The sequence below is a fragment of the Peromyscus californicus genome, unplaced genomic scaffold, assembly GCF_007827085.1.
Source record: "Peromyscus californicus insignis strain IS unplaced genomic scaffold, ASM782708v3 Scaffold_8__1_contigs__length_139910024, whole genome shotgun sequence".
In the NCBI taxonomy this organism is placed as follows: domain Eukaryota; kingdom Metazoa; phylum Chordata; class Mammalia; order Rodentia; family Cricetidae; genus Peromyscus; species Peromyscus californicus.
The window spans coordinates 62,966,705-62,988,792 of NW_026294606.1; the positions used below are offsets into that span (position 1 = coordinate 62,966,705).

The window sequence follows — 22,088 nt, forward strand, 5'->3', positions numbered from 1 at the left end:
CTGTCTTCCAGCCGCTAATATGTCTGTTCCACAGGAGTTTGACCACTTTTTGGCCACCAAGTTTGCCACAGTGAAGAGATATGGAGGTGAAGGGGCCGAAAGCATGATGGGCTTTTTTCATGAGTTACTGAAATTGTCAGCCTATGGCGGTATAACTGATGTCATTATTGGGATGCCCCATAGAGGAAGGCTGAATTTGTTGACAGGCCTTCTGCAGCTGCCTCCAGAGGTAAGGTTCCTTTCTATGTCTTTTTTTGTTGTGGTTTGTTTGTTTGTTTTTAAAGTCCATATCTTTTTATAATAATTTTTTAGCTTTTTAAAAAATTATAATCCCATCATTTTCCCCCTTCCTTCTTCGCCTTTCATACCCACCCATGTACCTCCTTGTTCTCCTTCAAATTCATGGCCTCTTTTTCTCTATACACACCCTACCCTATACCACACTCCTACACTCCTAAATACATCAGACAACCTGTTCGGTCCGTATAATGTTACGTGGATGTATCTGATCTTAGGGCGAACCACTTGGTATTGCGTAACCAAATGGAGGCTCTTCCCTGAGGGAAGACCATTTCTCTCACACTCAGCATTCCTCAGCTGCCTGTAGTTCTTCGTGTCAGGTGGAGGGCCCTGGAGCTTCCCTCCTTCCATGTTAGCATGCCCACTGATGTTGGTTAGATCTTGTTTAGGTGGCCATATTGGGGAGACTTCATGGACGTAGCTTTTCTGATATCTCTAGAAGACTCTCTGTGGTTCTTGCCAGAGTAGGAGCGGAGCAGAATAAAACTGATGGTGGTAATTTCCTTTAGAAACTAATGGAGCCTATGAGCCGTAAGTGGGGAGATAGTTTAGTGAGTGGGTGGAACTCTATGCTGACAAGTAGAACTGAAGTTGACTTTTCTGTAATGTGCGCATGGATTCTTTCTTCTCCCAGGGAAATTAAAGGTTAGTTTGCTTCTTCAACATGCATGGTGGTCAAAGAATGATAAGCGAAGTTGTCCTTTGCCCTCCCCACCCCAACACATACACACACACACACACACACACACACACACACACACACACAGCACATAAAGAAAAAATAAAGTACCTGGTGGAGCACAGCACATTGTTATCGACAGTGTTGCCACAAAGCTTAGGTTCCGGCTACTGAAGAATTGGCCATGTCTCAGTTACCTTTCTGTTTCGGTGAAGAGACAGCATGACCAGGGCAACTTATAGAGGGATTTATTGGTGGCTTGCTTACAGTTTCAGAGGGTGAGTTTACAGCCATCATGGTGGGGAGCGAGGCAGCAGGCATACAGGCAGGAATGATGCTGGAGCAGTAGGTGAGAGCTTACATCTGACCCCCAAGCACAAGGCAGTGAGAAGACTAACTGGGAATGGCTTAGCTGTTGAAACCTCAAAGCCTACCCCCCAGTGACACACCTCCTCCAACAAGGACACGCCTCCTAATCCTTCCCAAATGATTCCATCAACTGGGGACCAAGCATTCGAATATGAGGCTACGGAAGCCACTCATTTAAACCACCACAGACCAACCATGGAAGCCAGAGGCAATGGCTTCAAGGGTCTAGAAGGCAGGGGACTTCATGGGAACATCCCATGTCCTACCCTCCAGTATGTCCTGGGTCCTTACAGCTGCCCCATCTTTTAGACCTAGGGGCAGGTTTGGACTTCTTAAAATATCCTTTCCCATGGTCAGATGCACTTGTTGCTGTGAAATAAACTAGCATCCTTGACCCAATTGCAGTGACTTTTGCTGAGACTGGCATGAAGGGCTGGCTGACCTGCCACCCATCAGGATTAGAGGGACAATGATTTAATGGCTGCTCCAGAAGCACTCCTCCACAAACCATATGGTGTGGGTGCCCTAGAGACTCCCAGAGGACTGATGATTTGAGTCCTCTTTACTGTCCCCTGCCCCTAGTACCAAATCCCCAAGATAATGGCTGCTGGACTAGAGCTGGTCTCTGGATGGCCTGGCTCACTGCATTTTCACTTCAGCACTACTGTTGTCATAGTGGCCTGCCTATTGGTCCTATTCATGTGGTACTATTACCCATGTGTGGAGAGTAGCCCTAGTACCATGCCTTGTTCAACTTGATCTTACAGAACATAGATACCAAAGGACTACATATTGATGCTATGTGCTCCTAGTGTTTACAGTGCATGGGATTCTCGGTCACATTGAGTACACTGTACTAAAGATCTTATCAGGGTGGGCATCTGAACCTGGGAGCAGGGTTCTCTATCCAGAAATCTGGGATCTTCTTTCTCTCTGACCTCTGGACCACACCTTACTTCTCCCAGGATGCCCAGAATCCCAATGTGAAGCTGATAGAGTGGAATTTTAGACTTTCTTCTATAGTATTCTCATAAGCATCTTCTCAAATTGAAGCCTCCCACCTGTTGGAAAGTGCACAGCACTCTCCACAGGGAGTGTTTCACCTTTTACTTTGTCAACCAGGGTGTTTGCATCCCTAGGAATTATCAGAAGTAGTATAGATGTACCACTGTATTAGAAACAGTGTTTTTGGGAAATGCATCTCTCTGTGCTGAGCCCCAAGGCTGTGATCACAGAGCACTGTAGACCCACCAACATCCATGGGTACTCCCTAGGTCTCAAGACTCAGTGTGTGTTAGCTGGAAGGGTGGGTGAATCAGTACTGAGCAGAAGGCAGCTGCTTGGTCTTTGACTCCTCCTTCCTTGTGTGATATGTGCCACAAAAGTTCAACCAACAATAACTGGGTTTTTGTGGTGGATCTGTGGTATCCCAATATCACAGCCACCAAGAAGGCCCTCAGCTTCATCTTTGGTCCAGGATAATGAGAACATTTCCAATGCTGGAGCCTGCAAGAGGGGCCCATATAGGCAGTCCAACCCAGAATCTTTGCTCAGAAACCAGCCTCAGCCAGGTGCTCTCCAGGAGGTTTCCTGTCATGACAGGGTCCTCTTTCCTTCTGTCAGAGAACATTTAGTGGGTGCTTCCTAAATTTATTTTCCCTCCCAGTTATTTGTTAGGATACTTTTCTAGCCTGCAGTGAGTTCCTTTGGCAGTGGGCAGGCTTCAGTGTTCTCAGTCCATGATACAGACCCATTTGATCTTTTTCAGTGTTCCAGAGCTAGTGACACCCAGGGAACCTTTCCTGTGTTAGAGCAGGGACAGCCTGTAGCCCACACTTCAGCTGGCTTTAGGAGAGGCCTAGACAACCTGTCGCCATCACTCCTAACTGAGACCTATGTGGGCTAGGGTACCAGGATACTTGACTGGAGGGACTTGGACCTTCCTATACAGCTGAAGGTGTTTGGAGAGCTGAGTAAGGGCTTCTGGGTCAGCCACAGAGTGTGGATCTGCTTGCCTCACTGCCTGCTGAAACCCTAATGCTTGAACAGGCCTGGGAATAACCCTTTGCTAGGCTTTGAGCCTACTAAAGTGTAGCTAGAGTTTTCCTGCCTGGCCCACGGTCAGGGCAGATCTCTCTCACCTGCCAGTCCCACAGCTGCTCAGACCTGACCAAGTAAACACAGAGACTTATATTGCTTACAAACTGTATTGCCATACCAGGCTTCTTGCTAACTGTTCTTACAGCTTAAATTAATCCATTTCTATAAATCTATACCTTGCCACGTGGCTCGTGGCTTACCGGCATCTTCACATGCTGTTTGTCATCGTGGTGGCTGGCAGTGTCTCTCTGACTCAGCCTTCCACTTCCCAGCTTTATTCTCCTCCTTGTCCCGCCTATATTTCCGCCTGACTACTGGCCAATCAGTGTTTTATTTACTAACCAATCAGAGCAACACATTTGCCATACAGAACATCCCACAGCACAAAAGTGTCTGGTGGAAACCACATTGCAGCTACATCTCAGGAAGTATTTTTCTAGCAGAAGGGTCCCAGATCTCACTAGAGTACCCACTGTGCTTTGGGATTGTGCTTCCTGTGAGTTTTTAATCTATCTGTACATAAATGTTCAAATGCAAGCTTCAGGGGCAGTGGAAGGGTCAATTGTGTGTCTCTGTCATTGTGCAGGTGACCCAAGCCAGTGTGTGTGTGGTGGGGGGAGAGAGAGAGGAACAGACAGACAAACAGACATAGACACAGAGAGAGACAGAGAAAGAGCAAACACAGGTGAGAACTACAAACTCTGAGGACTCATGGTCACTGCACTGGGTTTTTGGTCTCCTATAAAGACACACTGTTAGCATTGTGAACGAAAGGCCCAAGTTTAGCTGGTATGTGCGAGTGTCCCCTCCCCACCATCCTCAACGTCCTTTTGGGAATGGTGTCACATGGACAGTGTCTAGAGTAGAGTGAAGTCGGCAGGTCCTCGTATCTGCAGGACCCGTGTTAATTAATGTTCAGATTCCGCAAATAAGCAGAATCTAGTGGGAAAAGCTGTGAGGTCTGTACACGTTTGAGTGAGATGTGGCCCCCGGCTTTCTCAGTGATGAGGAGGGAGAAGGAGGCAGACACATGAGGCTCTTCTGCACTCATCATCTCAGTGGACATCCCAGAGGTGCATGGTCCCAACACATCCTAAGCACCCTGCACGTTCCCTCCAGGGACCTGCCTCCTGCGCTTGGGTGACATGACTGGAGAAGTGACATAAAGGAGTTTGCTGAAAACCCAGAAAAAAGAAGAGAAGAACTTAGAAAAAGGAGATATGGGCGGGGAGACGACCCAGCTGTTGAAGTGCTTGCTTGCAGCATGAGGACCTTATCACTCCAGAAGCCATGGGGAAAACCCAAGCAGCGTTTAAAACATAGTCAACGGGATCAAAATCTACTACTTCAGAATCAATAGCTTCTTTGAAGCCATAGTAGTGCTTTAATATGGTTAAGACTGCGGAAATTTCAAAGAAGAAATTTGGTTGGGTAGAAAGCTAATTAAAATTTCCACCTTCCTCAAACAGAGTTACAAAAAGACTAAATTGTGGTTTTTACAGAGATACAGATACAGTGGCTGGAATCACTGCTAATGATTACATATTTTAAAAGTTACATAAGGCAGAGGTAACTACTATTTATCTTGGGTTAGAGTCCTCTTAAAATATTGTTTCTAGAGTCTGGAGGAATGTATAGGTAGTTAAGAACCCATTTGCAGAAGACTTGAGTTTAGTTCTCAGTACCCATGGTGGTGGGCCCCAGGGAGTCTTACTGGAGTGTCTGGTGGAAACTACCTACCAGCCACATTTCAGGGAAGTGTTTCTCTGGCAGAAGAGTCAATTTTTTCTGGGCTCATGTGCACTTACACACAGGTACACATACATATATGCAACTAATTAACAATAAAAATAATGTAAAAAAATGGTGACACTCATTTGATTCTGAAGACCTCCAAGTAATTCTGAGTGACCCAGCAGTTAGAACTCTGTGCCTATCTTTGAATAATGCATGTTTATAATAACTATAAAAGAATGTACATAATACTTAACTTTCTTTAAGCTTACCTTAGACTCCACTGTAATAAGACTTGTTTGATACCAAATATGTTTGTTCTAATAGCTGATGTTCCGTAAAATGCGAGGCTTAAGCGAATTTCCAGAAAATGTCTCAGCCATTGGAGATGTCCTGTCCCACCTGACCTCCTCAGTGGATCTAGACTTTGGTGCCCACCGTCCCCTCCATGTGACGATGCTGCCCAATCCCTCACATTTGGAAGCTGTTAACCCCGTGGCTGTGGGGAAAACTCGTGGCAGGCAGCAGTCTCGGGAAGATGGTGACTACTCACTGCACAGTTCTGCTCAGCCCGGGGACAAAGTCATTTGCCTTAAGGTACTTGAGTTTGGAGAAGAGAGAAAGAGGAAACTAGAAATGATGTCTGGGTTGGGAGATGGAACAGGAGATTGCAGATGTTCAAGTGGAAAGTGAAGTGAAGTGACATTTTGAGAAAAGAGGATTCTGGGGCTTATTTGTTTTTTTTTTCTGAAAATTTCCACGATATGTTTATCATTTGCAGCAGGTTTAGAAAAAAACTCCCCACCCCACCCACCTTGTCTACCAAGTTTCATGGTGATATTTTAATCTAGCAGCTTTGAATATTCTAAAAGATTAGCATATTTTAGACATCCTTTCATAATAACATTTTGATTTTCTAAATAGTACTCTTCTACTTATATGTGATTGTCTTTCTTCCTGCACGTTGGCTTTCCTGTATGCCATCACCTTACTCTCTTATATTCATGATAGCAGGCAGGATTCGGAGGAGTTGGGAGCTACTTCTCTCTGTCTCCTTTCACGGGTGAGTGACGGGGGAGAGGAAGAGTTCAGAGGTGTGCACTGTTCTTCCTAGACTTTCTGTGTGTGATGTGTGTGGGTGTATGCATGCCACAATATGCGTGTGGCGGTCAGAGGACAATTTTGTGGAGTCAGTTCTGCCTTTCTACCTTTATCCGGGCTCCAAAGATCCAACTCAGGTTTGTGAGGAAAGGACTTTTACCCCCTGTGTCATCTCATGCTCCTGTTTCTCATACCGTAAAGCTATTTTCACGCAAAATTTCCTAGAGCTGAAGCTGGACCTGTAGCTCAGTGCTTGCCTAGGAGGCATGAGACCCTGGGTTCAATCCCTAGCACAGAAAAAAAATTCCCTAGAATGATGCTTTCACTGGATATGTAGTAGCCATTCCTCCCGTGGTGCTGCTGTAGAAGCTAGGATGCTTGTGGAAGTGAGGAGTCAGATTCGGGGTGGGGTGGATAAAGTGGTACAGTGTTAACAAGGAGAAATGATAAGGTATCTTTGAAAAGTGCTGTGAGATGAGTTTAAACATCCTGAAGTTTTAAAGTCCTCAAACCTACATATTTTTAGGTCTGGAGAGTCATGAGACAGTGGTTGTTGGTATTCCTATTAGTATTTTTTTTTTTTTTTTTTTTTTTTTTTGGTTTTTCGAGACAGGGTTTCTCTGTGTAGCTTTGTGCCTTTCCTGGAACTCACTTGGTAGCCCAGGCTGGCCTCGAACTCACAGAGATCCGCCTGGCTCTGCCTCCCGAGTGCTGGGATTAAAGGCGTGCGCCACCACCGCCCGGCCCCTATTAGTATTTTAAAACAGTCTATTTCAATCAGAAAACCCAAGCTTATTAATTCCTTATTTTCTCCATCTCACACACGTTTTAGGTTCATGGTGATGCTTCCTTCTGTGGTCAAGGGATTGTTCTTGAAACCTTCACGCTCTCTAATCTCCCACATTTCAGAATTGGTGGGAGTATCCATCTAATAGTCAATAACCAGCTGGGTTACACCACGCCAGCAGAAAGAGGAAGGTCTTCCTTATACAGCAGTGATATTGGTATGTAGCACATTAGACTTGGCATTGCTATGTTAGTCAGACCAGGAATTTGCAGAGAAACTTCTAGTTCATTTAGAACAATGAGTCTTGCTTGTTATCCCATTTTAATTCCTGGAGATTGTTATTATGTAAACCAGGTTGGCCTGGAACTCAGAGATCCACCTGCCTCTCCCTCCCTGTCTTAGTTATTGTTCTAGTGCTGTGAAGATACACCATGACCAAGGTAACTTATAAAAGAAAGTGCTTAACTAGGGCCTTGCTTACCGTTTCAGATGGTGAGTCCACGACCAGCATGGCCGGACTCATGACAGGTGGCAGGTGGGCATGGTGCTGGAGCAGTAGCTGAGAGCTCACATCTGACCCACAAGCATGTGGCAGAGAGAGTGAGAGACTGGGCCTGGCTTTTGAAACTTCAAAGCCCACCTCTAGTGACAAACCTTTTCAACAAGGCCACACTTGCTAATCCTCCCTAAACAGTTCACCAACTGGGAATCAAACACTGAAACATATGCGCCTTTCTCATTCAAACCACCACACTCTCAAGTGCTGGAATTAAAGGTGTGTGCCACCACTACCAGCCATTTTAACTTTTTGAAGTTAGATATGGTCAGTGGTTGCCAAAAGTTACCGAATTAACATTCATTTTTTTTCAGTTTGAGTATGCTATTTATTTATTTCATATAATATTAGTTGAACACAAGGCATCGTGAATGGTACGCAAGCACACTACCACAGAACTGCATTAGAGTGTTACACATACTAGACAAGCACCTTTCCACAGAGCTACAGTTCAGCCTCAACTGTCAGCTTTTAATCAAAGAATATTAGACAAGGATGGCGCCGAGAGTATTCGATCCCATATTGCTTACATAGTCAGTTGGTTTATCTGGTAGAAACCAAAGAGCAGTGCCATTGGTACAATACTAGAGTAATTACTTTTGGACTATTCAATCTTAGAGTGCTCAGAGTCTCAGTAAAAAAGGCTGTGTTCACTCAGTAACTTTGCTAAAGTAGTCTAGTTGGAAATAAGTTGTAGCCAGGCAGTGCTGGCTCACGCTTTTAATCCCAGCACTTGGGAGTCAGAGGCAGTTGGATCTCTGTGAGTTCAAGTCCAGCCCAGTCTATGAGAGTTCTAGGACAGGCAGGGTTACACAGAGAAACCCTGTCTCAAAACAAACAAACAAACAAAAAGTTGTAGAGGATCAAAGTCAACTTATTTGAATCTGTGGAAATAACATCTTAGCACAAGTCAGGACTTTCATTGTCCACCCATAGTTCACAAACTGTTATAGGCACTGTCAGACAGTTCTGTAACTAGAGTCTGGACTGGGTGCCTTTTAAATTGTTTGACACAGGGAAGATACTTTCCAGAACTCTCTTGGGAGAAAAACTTTTCCTAGGATTCATGCTTTAATGACCTTTTGTCTCATGAAGGAAGATAATCATAATGATAACAATAACAAAATATGTGATAACTGTCATTGTATAAGGCACTTTCAAACACTGACACTATATTCCTTTGTTCCTTGACAATGTCACTCAGAGTCCAGACTAGACTCTTTTGTAATTTATTTTTGAATTTTTTTTTTTTTTTTTTTGGTTTTTCGAGACAGGGTTTCTCTGTGTAGCTTTGCGCCTTTCCTGGTACTCGCTTTGGAGACCAGGCTGGCCTCGAACTCACAGAGATCCGCCTGGCTCTGCCTCCCGAGTGCTGGGATTAAAGGCGTGCGCCACCACCGCCCGGCTATTTTTGAATTTTTATCTTATTTTTATTGTATGTATATGGGTGTTTTGCCTGATTGTATGTCTGTGCACCATGTGCATGCAGCAACTGAGGAGACCAAAAGAGAGTGTTGGGTCTCACTGAGACTGGCATTACAGACAGTGTGAGCTACTGTGTGGGTGCTGGGACTCAAACCCAGGTCCTCTGGAAGAGCAGTCAGTGCTCTTAACCATGCTCTCTAGCTTCTAGACTGAGATTTTGACCTTTTCCAAGGTCACACAGTTAGTCATAGAGCTGAGTTTAGTCAGCTGAACTCCAAAACTTGCTTTTTTTTTTTTTGAGACAAGGTTTCTCTGTAACAGCCCTGGCTGTCCTGGAACTTGCTTTGTAGGCCAGGCTATCCTCCAACTCACAGAGATCCACCTGCCTCTGCCTCCCAAGTGCTGGGATCAAAGGCGTGCGCCACCATCCTACCACCACCCAGCTTGCATTCTTAACACCCAGGCTAAACTACCTCTGCATTACAGGGCTGTCTTCCCACTTAGGCAAGTAGGTCTTGGGAAATGGCTAATATTAGCCCATGTTAACTGGCCGTTTTTATCTTGGTCTTACCTTCTTTAGGAAAGGTGGTAGGCTGTGCCATCATCCACGTCAATGGAGACAGTCCAGAGGAAGTGGTTCGAGCCACACGACTTGCTTTTGAGTATCAGCGCCAATTCCGAAAGGATGTAATTATTGATTTGTTGTGCTATAGGCAGTGGGGTCATAATGAGCTGGATGAACCTTTTTTCACCAACCCCGTCATGTACAAAATCATCAGGTACCGTTAGAATCTTCCTCTAATATACAAGCTAACTTCCTCCTCCTCGTCCTCAGTCAATCAAGCAGTCGTCATTTTTTGTGGTAGTGGAAATTCAAATGAGAGCCATGTGCATGCTAGGCGTGTGTGTGTGTGTGTGTGTGTGTGTGTGTGTGTGTGTGTGTGTGTGTGTGTGTGTGTAGGTCAGAGGACAACTTGTGGTGGTTGGTTCTCTCCATGTTGGTCCTTTGGAACAAACCCAGGTGCCCATATCAGTGGAGCCATTTTGCCAGCCTGTGTCCCCACTGTTGTCGTCTTTTGTGTTTTGTTTTATTGTTGTTGTTGTTTTGCTCTGTAGTCCAGGCTGGCCTCAAACTCACAGAGATCCACCTGCCTCTGCCTCCCAAGTGCTGGAATTAAAGGTGTGTGTCACCACCACCTGGCTCCATTACCTTCTGATGGATACTTGGAAGTGGGACAAACAGCTAAACTGTGCCTGTCCTATAGAAACCAGAGTGGTCATCTTACAAGGCTCAGAGTGCCCCATATTCTTCATACTTCATGTCTCCTCATTAAGTAGAGAATGGACAACTCTACTTACTTAGCAGATAGCAAGACTTAGGTAAGAGGACTGAGTAAAACCTTGCTTGAAGCTAGTTAGTAATACTCTGGCAGGATTAGGAGTAGGACTTCCATGATTCATTTCTTTAAACTGTACCCAAGGACCTGCTTCTACCTTAAGAGGAAATAGCTTGAGAAATTGTTTTTTAATTTGTGTGTGGGTAGGTTGGGGAGAGAAGTAGAGTCATCTAAAGGAATGCCACTTATCTCCTTTGACACAGGATTTTTTAGTGGCCTAGAGTTTACCAATTAGATTAGACTAGCTAGCATCCACAGCAGTTTTATTTAATTTTATTTATGTGTGTTTGTTTATCTGTGTGAATATGTATACACATGTGTGTGAGCAGGTTCCCACAGGTGTCTTGTTCCTTAGAGCTGGAGTTACAGGCATTTGTGAGCCACCTGACATGGATGCTGAGATCTGAACTCAGATCCTCATGAGAGAGCAGCAAACATTTCTAAACTGTTGAGGTATACCTCCATCCCCCTGCAGTGTTTTGAAAAGAACAATTCTGTAACATTTAATATATTACAGTATTTTACAACCACCATCTATCTAGTTCCAGAACATTTCTTTTGTGTGAGTGTGTGTGTGTGTTTCGAGACAGGGCTTCTCTGTGTAGTTTTGGTGCCTGTCCTGGATCTCTCTCTGTAGACCAGGCTGGCCTCGAACTCACAGAGGTCCATCTGGCTTTGCCTCCCGAGTGCTGGGATTAAAGACGTGCACCACCACCGCCCGGCCATTTCTTTCATTCTTTCTTTTTTATTTATTTTTTTATTACTTATATAGTGTTCTGCCTGCATGCCATAAGAGGGCACCAGATCTCATTATAAATGGCTATGAGTCACCATGTGGTTGCTGGGAATTGAACTCAAGACCTCTGAATGAACAGCCAGTACTCTCAACCTCTGAGCCAACTCCCCAGTCCCTCCAAAACATTTCTCAAGTGACTTTTAAAGGTGATAACATCCTGCAGTGCCCTTGGCAATGATTATCTCTTATAATTGTATGTATTCGATTGACCCTATCTCTATCCCTTACTCCCCATCTCTTTCCAACAGAGCCCGAAAGAGCATACCTGATACCTATGCAGAGCATCTCATTGCCAGTGGACTCATGACCCAGGAGGAGGTTTCTGACATAAAAACCTCCTACTATACCAAGTTAAATGACCACTTAACCAACATGGCCCACTACAGTCCCCCTGCCACTAACCTGCAGGCCCACTGGCAGGGCCTGGTGCAGCCAGAAGCATGCATCACCACCTGGAACACAGGTGTGCCTCTAGAGCTCCTTCGGTTTATTGGTGTGAAGTCCGTGGAGGTTCCAGAGGAACTCCAATTGCACAGCCACCTTCTCAAGATGTATGTTCAGGTGGGAAGCCTTGACTTTGTGCACTGGTGTTTTGCCTACATATATGTGTGTGAGGATGTCAGATCCACTGGAACTGGAGTTAAAGACAGTTGTGAGCTACCATGTGAGTGCTGGAAATTGAACCTGGGTCCTCTGGAAGAATAGCTAGTGTTCTTAACCTCTGAGCCATCTCTTTTACCCTATTTTAGAGAACTCTTACAAACAAAATGCACTCATCATCTGGCTTAAATAGAAAATTTGGGCCTGGAGAGATGATCTAGCAGTTAAGAGCACTGGCTGTTTCCTCCTAGGATCTTGGTTCAGCTCCCAGTATCTATATGGTAGCTACTGTCTGTAGCTCCAGGTCAGGGGTCTGACCCCTGTTCTAGTCTCTGTGGGCATCAGGCACGCACCTGGTATACATACATACATGTAAGCAAAATACTTATACATGTAAAATAAAATAAAAATAGATAAATCTTTAAAAAAAAAGAACATCATGAGTAAATTTTCCTCTCTGCTTCCATCTCTTCAAACCACATCAGAGGTGACCACTACCTGAGTCATGCTTATTTTGCCTGTTTTAAAACTGTGTATAACACATGGAGTATTTTCCTACCAGATATAAAGCCCTGGGTTCAGACCCCAATGCTGAAGAAAAAAAAAAGATGCAAAAGGATGTGGGTTTTTTTAGAAATTATTTTTAAAAATAGATTTATTCATTTTATTTTATGTGTGTGAGTATTTTGCCTGCATATATGCATATGTGTTACCTTTATGTTTGGCACCTGTGGAGGTCAGATGAGGATATCAGATCCCCTGGGATTGGAATTACAGATGGATGCTGGGAATTGAACCTGGGTCCTCTGCAAGAGCAAGAAGTATTCTTAACTGCTGAGCCATCTCTCCAGTCCTCAATATATGGATTCTTTTTTTTTTTTTTTTTGAGACATGGTTTCTTTGTGTAACAGCCCTGGCTGTCCTGGAACTCACTCTGTAGATCAGGCTGGCCTGGAACATGCAGAGATCCACCTGCCTCTGCCTCCTGAGTGCTGAAATTAAAGGTTTGCGCCACCACTGCCAGACAGGATATGGATTCTTAAGAGTTTGTTTCCTTCTCTTCCTTTCTGTTTTTTTTTTTTTTTTTTTTTTTTTTTTTTTTTTTTTTTTTTCCAGTCAAGAATGGAGAAAGTGAAGAGTGGAACAAATTTAGACTGGGCCACAGCAGAAACCCTTGCCTTGGGCTCCTTACTTGCTCAAGGTAAGACATTTCTGTTTAGCTGCACAGCTGGTAGGAAATGCTCTGAGCTACATTTGTTATACATGATCTTCTGAGTTTCAATGGCCACTTGTCACATTCATTGATTCAAGGGTTTCTAAAATATCTTACCTAACAATATTTCTTAGTTATAAGGCATGTTGAGCATTTTTATTAGCATATAGACAAAGTTGCAGCCATAACAGGGATATACAGGACTCACTTCTGGATGTACTGGAATGATGTTTCTCTAAAAATTGACTCTCCATTCTTACAAATATTACATTGACAATATACCTTCTAAAATAGGAAAGATAAATACATATACTCATATAAAGACATACTGCTTTTCATTATGTGTACTTGTGTGTCTGCATATGGCTATCTGTGTATCCTAGTGCCCAAGGAGGTCAGAGTCTTCACACCCCTCTTTAGCTGGAATTATAGGTAGCTGTAAGCAGCTTTATATGGGTGCTGGGAACTGAACTCAGAAGAGTAGCAAGTGCTCTCGACCAGTGAGTGAGCCATCTCTCCAGCATCAGGAAAGATATGTTTTTAATAGGGAGAATCTATTATCCTAAGGAAAATTCATATTCTAAGGAATGAGCCAGTGTGTAATATTAGATAGCTGTGTGAGACAGTATATATCTATAGCCAAGTTCCAAGGGAGACTGAGCCCAGGAGTCCAAGACCAGTGTAGACAACATTGAGAGATTTGTCTCAAAACAAAAAGGACTCCAGGGCTACCATGTCTTATTTTTGTGCTGGTTATTCATGGCAATCTTTTTTCTTCCCCCACTTGCTTGCTTCAGGTTTCAACGTTCGTCTGAGTGGTCAAGACGTTGGCCGTGGAACTTTTAGTCAAAGGCATGCAATGGTGGTTTGCCAGAACACAGACGATGCCTACATTCCTCTGAACCATATGGACCCCAATCAGAAGGGCTTTCTGGAGGTAAGACATTTATATATAAGGTCCATATATCGGTGTGCCAACTGTTACAGTTATAACATTTGATTTGATTGTGTTTTTGAGACAAAGTTTCACATAGCCCAGGCTATCCTCTAATTCCCCAGTAGCTGAGGGTGACCTTGAATTCCTCTTGATTCTTCTGACTGTCCCTCAAGTGCTAGGGGTTATAGATGTGCACTGTCACACTCAGCAGTTAGGGGGTTCTTAAAGCAGTTAGGTTCTTAAAGCAACTAAATTCAGATGTCAGAAACTTTATGTTCAATACTTGAGGCAGTGGAGGTCTGTAAATTTGGAATGGAAGAAACAAATGAGAGCCATGTTGGAGCTGGCACTTGAGGACTAGAGCAATTACCCTGGCTGCCTACCTGTAATTATGTAATGTCACCTAGGTGTGAATTCTGTCCAGTTAAAATCAACATTGCAGTCTGATTTATTAAACTTAGTCAAAGTTGTGGACAGTAAGCCAACCTTTCTAGCCTGCTAAGACAAAACAGAATACAACAGAAACACTTCCTCCAGGTTATCTTGCTCTCTAAAGTTTAACAGGCATTTCTTTGGATTTTATAGATCTTAAGAATAGGGTCTTTTCATTTTTGTTTCTTCAACAATCACTTTAGTGAACAGCACATGATTTTTTTTTTTTTTTTTTGAGACAGGGTTTCTCCGTGCAGTTTTGGTGCTTGTCCTGGATCTCGCTCTGTAGACCAGGCTGGCCTCGAATTCACAGAGCTCTGCCTGCCTCTGCCTCCTGGGTGCTGGGATTAAAGGCATAAGCCACCGCTACCCGGCTAGCACATGATATTTATGAAAACAAATTATTCCTTTAAGGTAAACTTAATAACTTGTTGCCTTCCTTCCTGTTCCATTTGTTGGTTTGAGAATATAACCTGTGTGTTTGGTGGGGCTGGGAGATAGCTCAGTCAATAAAGTTCTTCCTATGCAGATATGAGTTCAGTCCCCAGCACCTGGTAAAAAACCAGGTATGGCAATCCCAGCACTACGGAGGTAAAGATAGAAGGATCTGAGCCTTACTTGCCAGCCAGTCCTGCAGAATCTGTGAGCTTCAGGTCCAGTGAGATAATCTAACTCCAAAAATAAGGTGGAAAGTGGTGAAGGAAGGTGTGGGATTTCAAGGTCCTCCTCTTTTCACGCATGCTTCCAAGGTGACTTGAAGGAGATGCATCCCTTTATTTTTCTAAAATCTGTCTTTGTGTCAAATCAGATTTATGAGCCAGGGTAGAAGTGTGTAGTGTCCACCCCACCTCATATTAGGCTTTCACTGAACTATGATTTGTCATTTAGTATCACTTATGATACATTGCGGGGCCATGGCTCAAGCCACAGCTCCTGTTTAATCAGGTAGTGGTGAGGGTGAGGTAGGGTGCTCCCTCATTAGATGCTAAGTACATTTTTGACGTATATTTTAAACCTTTATTTGTTTGTGTATGAGTGCTTTGCCTGCATGTATGTCTGTGTGCCATTTGTGTGCCTGGCACCTGAGGAGGCTGGAAGAGGATATTGGCTCCCCTGGAACTGGAATTACAGGCAATTGTGAGCCACCATGTGGGTGCTAGGAAATGAACCCAGGTCCTCTGGAAGAACAGCCAGTGCTCTTAACCACTGAGCTATGTTTCTAGCCCAGTTGGCTTACACTATTTTCAAACCAATAAACTGAGTTTACTGGAACATGACCCCATCACAAGTCACAGAGCAACTGTACTTACTTAGAGGGTAGATAGAAGTAAAAGAGTTGAAGACAAGTCGATGAAGTCACTTTCTAGAAGTTTGAAAAGAGGCAACAAACAAACAAACAAACAAAACAATGGCTGAGGGAGCTCAGGTCAGTTCTTTTTGTTTTATTTTTAAGCATTTGATGGCCTCTTTGGTGACATAAAGTTCAGAAAGGAAGGAACAGAAGAAAGAAGGGATGGATTGAGAGTGGGCATGTCAATCTTGGATAAGAATAGAGGCAAGGAGGAAGTGAGAGCAGAGAGATACATGCAACATGCCCGGGTTAAAATGCATTTATAACACACATCAACCTGAGACCTGAAGTCAGAACGGATGTCTAAAGGAGTAATTTAAGCATGATTCCACTCACCATGCTAGAAAATAATCCACTGACATTTTTATGTTTGTCATTTAGTTCTTATCTATATAAATCACATTTTATAGCTGTAATTAAAAATTATATAATTCCTGCACATATGTGTGTGTGTGTGTGTGTGTGTGTGTGTGTGTGTGTGTGTGTGTGTGTGTGTGTGGTCAGAGGACAACTTTCAGGAGTTGGTTCTCTCATCTTCTGGTTTCCAGGGATTTAACTCAGGTTCTAAGGCTTAGTGATACCTTTTCAGCCATCTTGCTATCCCCTAAGTAGCCCCCTTCCCTCCTTTTTCTCATTTTTTTTTAAAGTGGTGGTGCTGGGGATTGAACCCAGGACCTTATGAATGCTAGGCAAGTACTCTACCACTGTACCATTTCCTAGCCCTGTACTACTTATTCTTGAAGAAAATCCTGAATGACTGTATTCCAATGTCTTCTCTTTTCCTCTCTTTGTCCTAACTTTCTCCAAATGCGCCAGTGACACTAAGCAGTGGGTCTCCTTTTGCAAAGAAATGAGGTGATGAGTGAGAGCAAAGCCCCCTCCCATGCCCCTCCTCCTCTTGAGAGGTTTGTGTCCTTGTGGGGCTTCACTTTTGCCAGCTTCTCTCAGGTCTCTCATGCACATCAGCGTCTGATTCTCTTCTTTGCTGTTAGGTTAGCAACAGCCCCCTGTCAGAAGAGGCTGTCCTGGGATTTGAATATGGAATGAGCATTGAAAGCCCAAAGTTGCTGCCCCTCTGGGAAGCTCAGTTTGGCGATTTCTTCAATGGTGCCCAGATCATCTTTGACACATTCATCTCTGGAGGTTGGTGTGAGTGAGTGGCTGGGTGGTGAGTGGTTCCAATCTCATATCATAATAAGTGGAAAAGGGCCATCACTGCCTCTGAGATTCTGTCTCGCAGCATCTCCAGAGAGTTTGGAGAATCAACCTATTCTCTTTAGGCACGTGGCAGCCTTCAGGCAGTCTAATGAGCTTCTGGGAAGTGTGTCTTAGCTTTCTGTCAGCATTTCATTGTCCCCCATCTCCTAAGAAATGTGTCTAGCTGCAGGGAGCACAGATGTACCTGGCAGCGCCTAGGCTGTGTGGTTCTGCGCCTGTTCCTGGAGTGTTGAGTAGCATAATGAGCCAGCATTCTGTGGTGACACAGCGACACTTTATGGTTGGGATTGATCACTCCCTTGAAAATTTGAAATTTTTTAGAAGGAAGAAGAATGCTTGAGGAGACTGGATTTTGACATGTCCAGAAACTATTTGTGTGTGTCTTCATGTGTGTGCTGGTGTCCACGCATGTGTATGTAGTAACATATGGAGGTCAGAGATCAACCTCAGGTGTTATTTTTCAGGAGCTGTCCACCTTGTTTTTTGAGACAGAGTCTCTAACTGGGACCTGGGACTCACCAGTTAAGCTTCAGGGAGCCACCTCTCTGCTTCCCTAGCACCAGGATTACAAGTGTGCACCATGCCTGACTTTTTATGTGAGTGCTGGGGATTGAACTCAGGTCCTCGTTCTCACACAGCAAGTATTTTATAAACTGAGCTGTCTTCCCTGCCCCCAGAGACTGTCCTCAAATGTCCACTGCTCTCCATTTGAGGACAGTGGCCAATGTTGTCTGTTGTGCTATGAACATGGCAGGAGTGGCTTGTCTTTGCGAAGAGTTGTTGTATAGTGAAATCAGAGTGCCACATGTTGTCTGAGGCACTGGGACATTCACCATTGAAATGGTCTTCCGGTGATTAAAGCCTGAAGCATGTGATGGATGGGCATGTCCACTTAAGTACAGTAGAACAGTGCTAGAAGATGTGTGTAATTTGTTCTGCGTCACAGAGAATCCCTGTCTTGTGTGTTCCCAGGAGAGGCCAAGTGGCTCCTGCAGAGTGGCATTGTCATTCTGCTTCCACATGGCTATGACGGGGCTGGACCTGACCACTCGTCTTGTCGGATCGAGCGCTTCTTGCAGGTATGTAGAGTGCACTGAGTTCTAACAAATGTTCTCCTGTTTCCGGTGCTTTGCCCTTCCCTAGACTACCTCCTGTAGATAGATAGCTTCATGTGCACTCTAACTGTAAGATGCTGTAGTTAAGTGCAACCAACTCAGTACAATGTGACTGTTCCTTGGAAGCGTAATGCCTTGGCTTTTATAATATCACAGTTCTGTGGAAAATAAAATGGTTTCTGGAGTCAAGCATGGTTGTGCATGCCTGTGATTTGAGTTCTCAGGAGACTGAGGAAGAATGATTTCCTTCAGTTTTAGACTAGCCTGGGGCTATATAGGAAGATACAGTCTCAATAAAACAAATGAACAAACAAACAAATAAATTGGGGATAGGTGGCAGGTTAGAGAAATAGCTTAGTAAAATACTTGCTGCTCTAGCACAAGGACCTGAATTTGATCTCCAGCATCTACATTTAAAAGCCGGGCTTGGGGGTGGGGGCCGGGGGTGGGGTGGGGTGGTGGCAGCCAGGCTTTTTTTCTTTTTTCTTTTTTTGTTTTTTTGAGACAGGATTTCTCAGTGAAGTTCTGGTTGTCCTGGGACTCCCTTTGTAGACCAGGCTGGCCTTGAACTCACAGAGATCCACCTGCTTCTACCTCTTGAGTGCTGGGGTTAAAGGTGTGCACCACCACCACCACCTGCCCAGTGAAAGCAGGCTTGTGCTAACAGAGTAGGCGAGGCAGGAGACAGGAGGACCCCTGGTGCTCACTGCCAGCCAGCCTAGCCCAATCAGGATGTTGCAGGCCAAGTGAAACCTTATTTCAGAAAACAAGGTAGGTGGCACTTGAGGAAAGATCCTCGAGGTTTACCTTTGTCCTACTTAGGCTTACACACATGTATGCACACCCCCACACACATGCTCACCCACATGAAAACACACACATTCACAGGTACAGAATGATTCCAGGCTGGAGTTGTAGCTCTGTGATAGAGTACTTACCTAGCGTGTGAGTGGCCCTGAGTTCCATTCCTAGCACCAGCCACATGTTTGGGGGTCGTGGAGGGGGAGAGGATCAGGAGGAATCCTCCCAATTCTGGGAAAGTAGAGACTGGTTGGAGCCCTGAAGGTCACCGGCCAGCTAGCCTAGCCCAAGTGGTGAGATCCAGGTTCCGTGAGAAACTTGATTTCAAAAATAAGCTAGAAAGATGAAAAATAGTGATCAGAAAGGGGAATGCACAAAATGGAGCTTATGGAGAAAATCCTGTTGATTATTTCAAAGATCTTGTGCCATAATCTGTATGTGTTTTCCTTAAATTCATTCACTGAATTATACCCCTCATCCAAAACCAGGAGATGGAATTAGGAGGTGAGGCCTGTGATAAGTGATGAAGTTCTAAAGATAAAGTTCTTAGGGTTGGGAATGTGCTAAAGAGCTCCCTAGCTGCATTCTAGCTCTTCACACCATGTAAGGACACGTGAGAAGACACCATGTCAGGAAATGGGCCCTGATCTGACACTAGGTTTACTCCATGATCTTGGACTCTCCAGCCTCCATAAATGTGAGAAATACATTTATGTTGTTCCTAAGTAATCTGGACTTAGCCACGAATGGTCGAACATACCTATAACCCAACGCTTGGGAGGTAGAGGCAGGAGGATTAGGAGTTCAAAGCCATCTGACTATATAGTAAATATATAGTATATTTATAGTAAATATATATATATATATATATATATATATATATATATATATATATATATATATATATATATATATATATAATACATCTGAGGGTTACATGAAAGACTGTCTTAAACCGTAACATAAAAAGTTACCCAGTTTCTTGGCACTGAGCCTGTGGGAGTCATTCTCATTCAAACCACCACAGACTATTGGCCCTATATTCAGTGACTAGTAGTGGTCCATGCCCTGTAGCAACAACTAGCATTGATAACAAGGGAGCAAAGGCCAGTGTTACAGCTTTTTTTTTTTAAGATGTATTTATTTTTATTTTATGTGTATGGGTGTTTTGCCTGCATGTATGTCTGTGAACCACTGCGTGCATTGCCCACAGAGGCTAGGAAAGGACATTGTATCCCTTGGAAATGTAATTACAGATAGTTGTGAGCTACCCTGTGGTTGCTGACAGTTGAACCTGGGCCCTCTGGAAGAGCAGCCAGTGTTCTTAACTACTGAGACATATTGACGTATCTCCAGCCCCATTCCCCAGTGTTATGGCTTTTAAGCTTTGAGTGTCAAGAACTTCATCCCTGAGGATTTGACAGCTCCTTTCTTATAATACTTGAAAATTGTAGGTATGAGTGTTGGCACATGCCTTTGATGCCAGCATTCAGGGAGGCAGAGGAAGGCACATTAGAGGCTAGCCAGGGTCCACAGCCAGGACAGCCAGGGCTACTCAGTGAAAAACAAACCAGTTGACTCTGGGTTTTTGCTGTTTATTTTTATTGCTATCATTTCATCTACCGTCACTATGGTTATCTCAAGTCCTTTGTTTATATTTTTAATTTTATTTTCAGCCTTGCAAAAAGATTCACGTATGTAAATGACTTAGAAGAGTCTTTGCTGCTCATATAAATGTCTGCTTATTTCTTCTGCTTTCATTGTTATGCCAAGCTCTGTGTCATTTATATTTTCAGCCTTGTCTGTTCTTGACATTGTTTTAACTTCATTTTATGTATATGAGTGTTGCCTGCATATATGTATGTGCACCATGTGCATGCTTAGTGTCATGGAAGCCAGAAGAGGGCAACAGAGCCCCTGAAATGGAGTTACAGATGGTTGGTAGGTGCCATATATGTGCTGGAAACTGAACCCAGGTCCTCTGCAGGAAGAGCAAATGCTCTTAACCACCAAAGCACCTCGCCAGTACTTGTTCTTGTTACTTCTTCTTTAGTTAATACCTCAGTTTCAGAGTAGAGTTCTCACTTTGTTTTCTTCGTTTTATGCTCTTCATTGTTGTCTGACTTTGTTCTGTTCTCTTTGAAACTCTCTGTCCTGGGCAGGGATGTAGCTCAGCAGGTAGAGTGCTTGCCCATCATGCTTTGGAGCCCTGGGTTCAGTCTCTGTGCTGAACAAAACCAGGCATGGTTGCATGGCACATGCCTGTGATCCCAGTACTTGGGAAGCGGAAGCAGGAAAGTTACACATTCAAGATCCTCCTCAGGTATGAGTGATTTTGAGGCTAGCCTGAGCTATATGAGACTCTGTCTCATCCTTCCCGAAACAAAACAACAAAAACTCCTCAAATTCTGCCCTTGGCCTGCTGTGTTCCTTTTCTTTTTTCCTTTCCTTCCCTTTCCGTTCCTTTTCCTTTCTCTTCTTTTCTTCCTCCTTCTTACAGTTATTTGGCTACATGGTATTTATGTTATCCTTATGTTATTTCATTTCATCTTGTCTTGGTTGTGTAGCCCTCTTCAAAGACCTTCTCTGTTTTCCAATCCACATTAGTGAACCTCTATATATCCTGAACAGTGGGTACAATATATTCTCTTAGAACAATAATTGAGGACAGGCTCCAGAATTTGGGTCCTGAGGATGTAGCTGGGAAAGAACTCTTTGGACTGGGTGTTCCTCTGAGATTCAGTAATTGCCTACAAACATCCACCTTCCCTGCGGGGATGGATGTCACTTCCATTAGGCTCTGTAGGGGCTTCCTATTAGGGAGGATTGTGCCTTTGACTTTTCCCAGAGTGATCCTTACTGCCTTTCTTCTGAGATACTAGGGTTTTTTTCAATCCCATTTCCATTCCCACACTGCTTCTAAATTAGGGTTGGGGCCAGCAGGATCTCCTGAGGTTATTCTTTTGCTCTCAACTTTTAAACATGCATCTTAATTTTTTTTTTGGGGGGGGCAAACTCTTGTAGTCAAGGCTGACCTTGAAATCCCAGCCTTCCAGTCTCCCTCCAGCCCTCTTCTTCTAATTCCTGGGATTTCACACCTGACTCAATCTGCATTTGTTTGTTCTTTTGTCTTGAAATGTGCACACTACAATTTTATTTCACCAAGAGAATGAAATT

General features: G+C 43.9%; 1 protein-coding gene across 2 annotated transcripts in view; it reads left to right on the top strand.

The window, feature by feature from the left end:
* Dhtkd1 (dehydrogenase E1 and transketolase domain containing 1) overlaps positions 1-22,088 on the top strand; it is a 42,108-nt gene that overhangs the window by 11,252 nt on the left and 8,768 nt on the right. For both annotated transcript variants that reach the window (XM_052728002.1, XM_052728000.1), the window contains exons 4-12: positions 35-229; positions 5,510-5,779; positions 7,116-7,287; positions 9,632-9,830; positions 11,493-11,805; positions 12,961-13,045; positions 13,855-13,994; positions 16,770-16,920; positions 17,968-18,074. In XM_052728002.1, the coding sequence (XP_052583962.1) occupies positions 35-229; positions 5,510-5,779; positions 7,116-7,287; positions 9,632-9,830; positions 11,493-11,805; positions 12,961-13,045; positions 13,855-13,994; positions 16,770-16,920; positions 17,968-18,074 (1,632 nt within the window). The remainder of the gene's footprint in view (positions 1-34; positions 230-5,509; positions 5,780-7,115; positions 7,288-9,631; positions 9,831-11,492; positions 11,806-12,960; positions 13,046-13,854; positions 13,995-16,769; positions 16,921-17,967; positions 18,075-22,088) is intronic.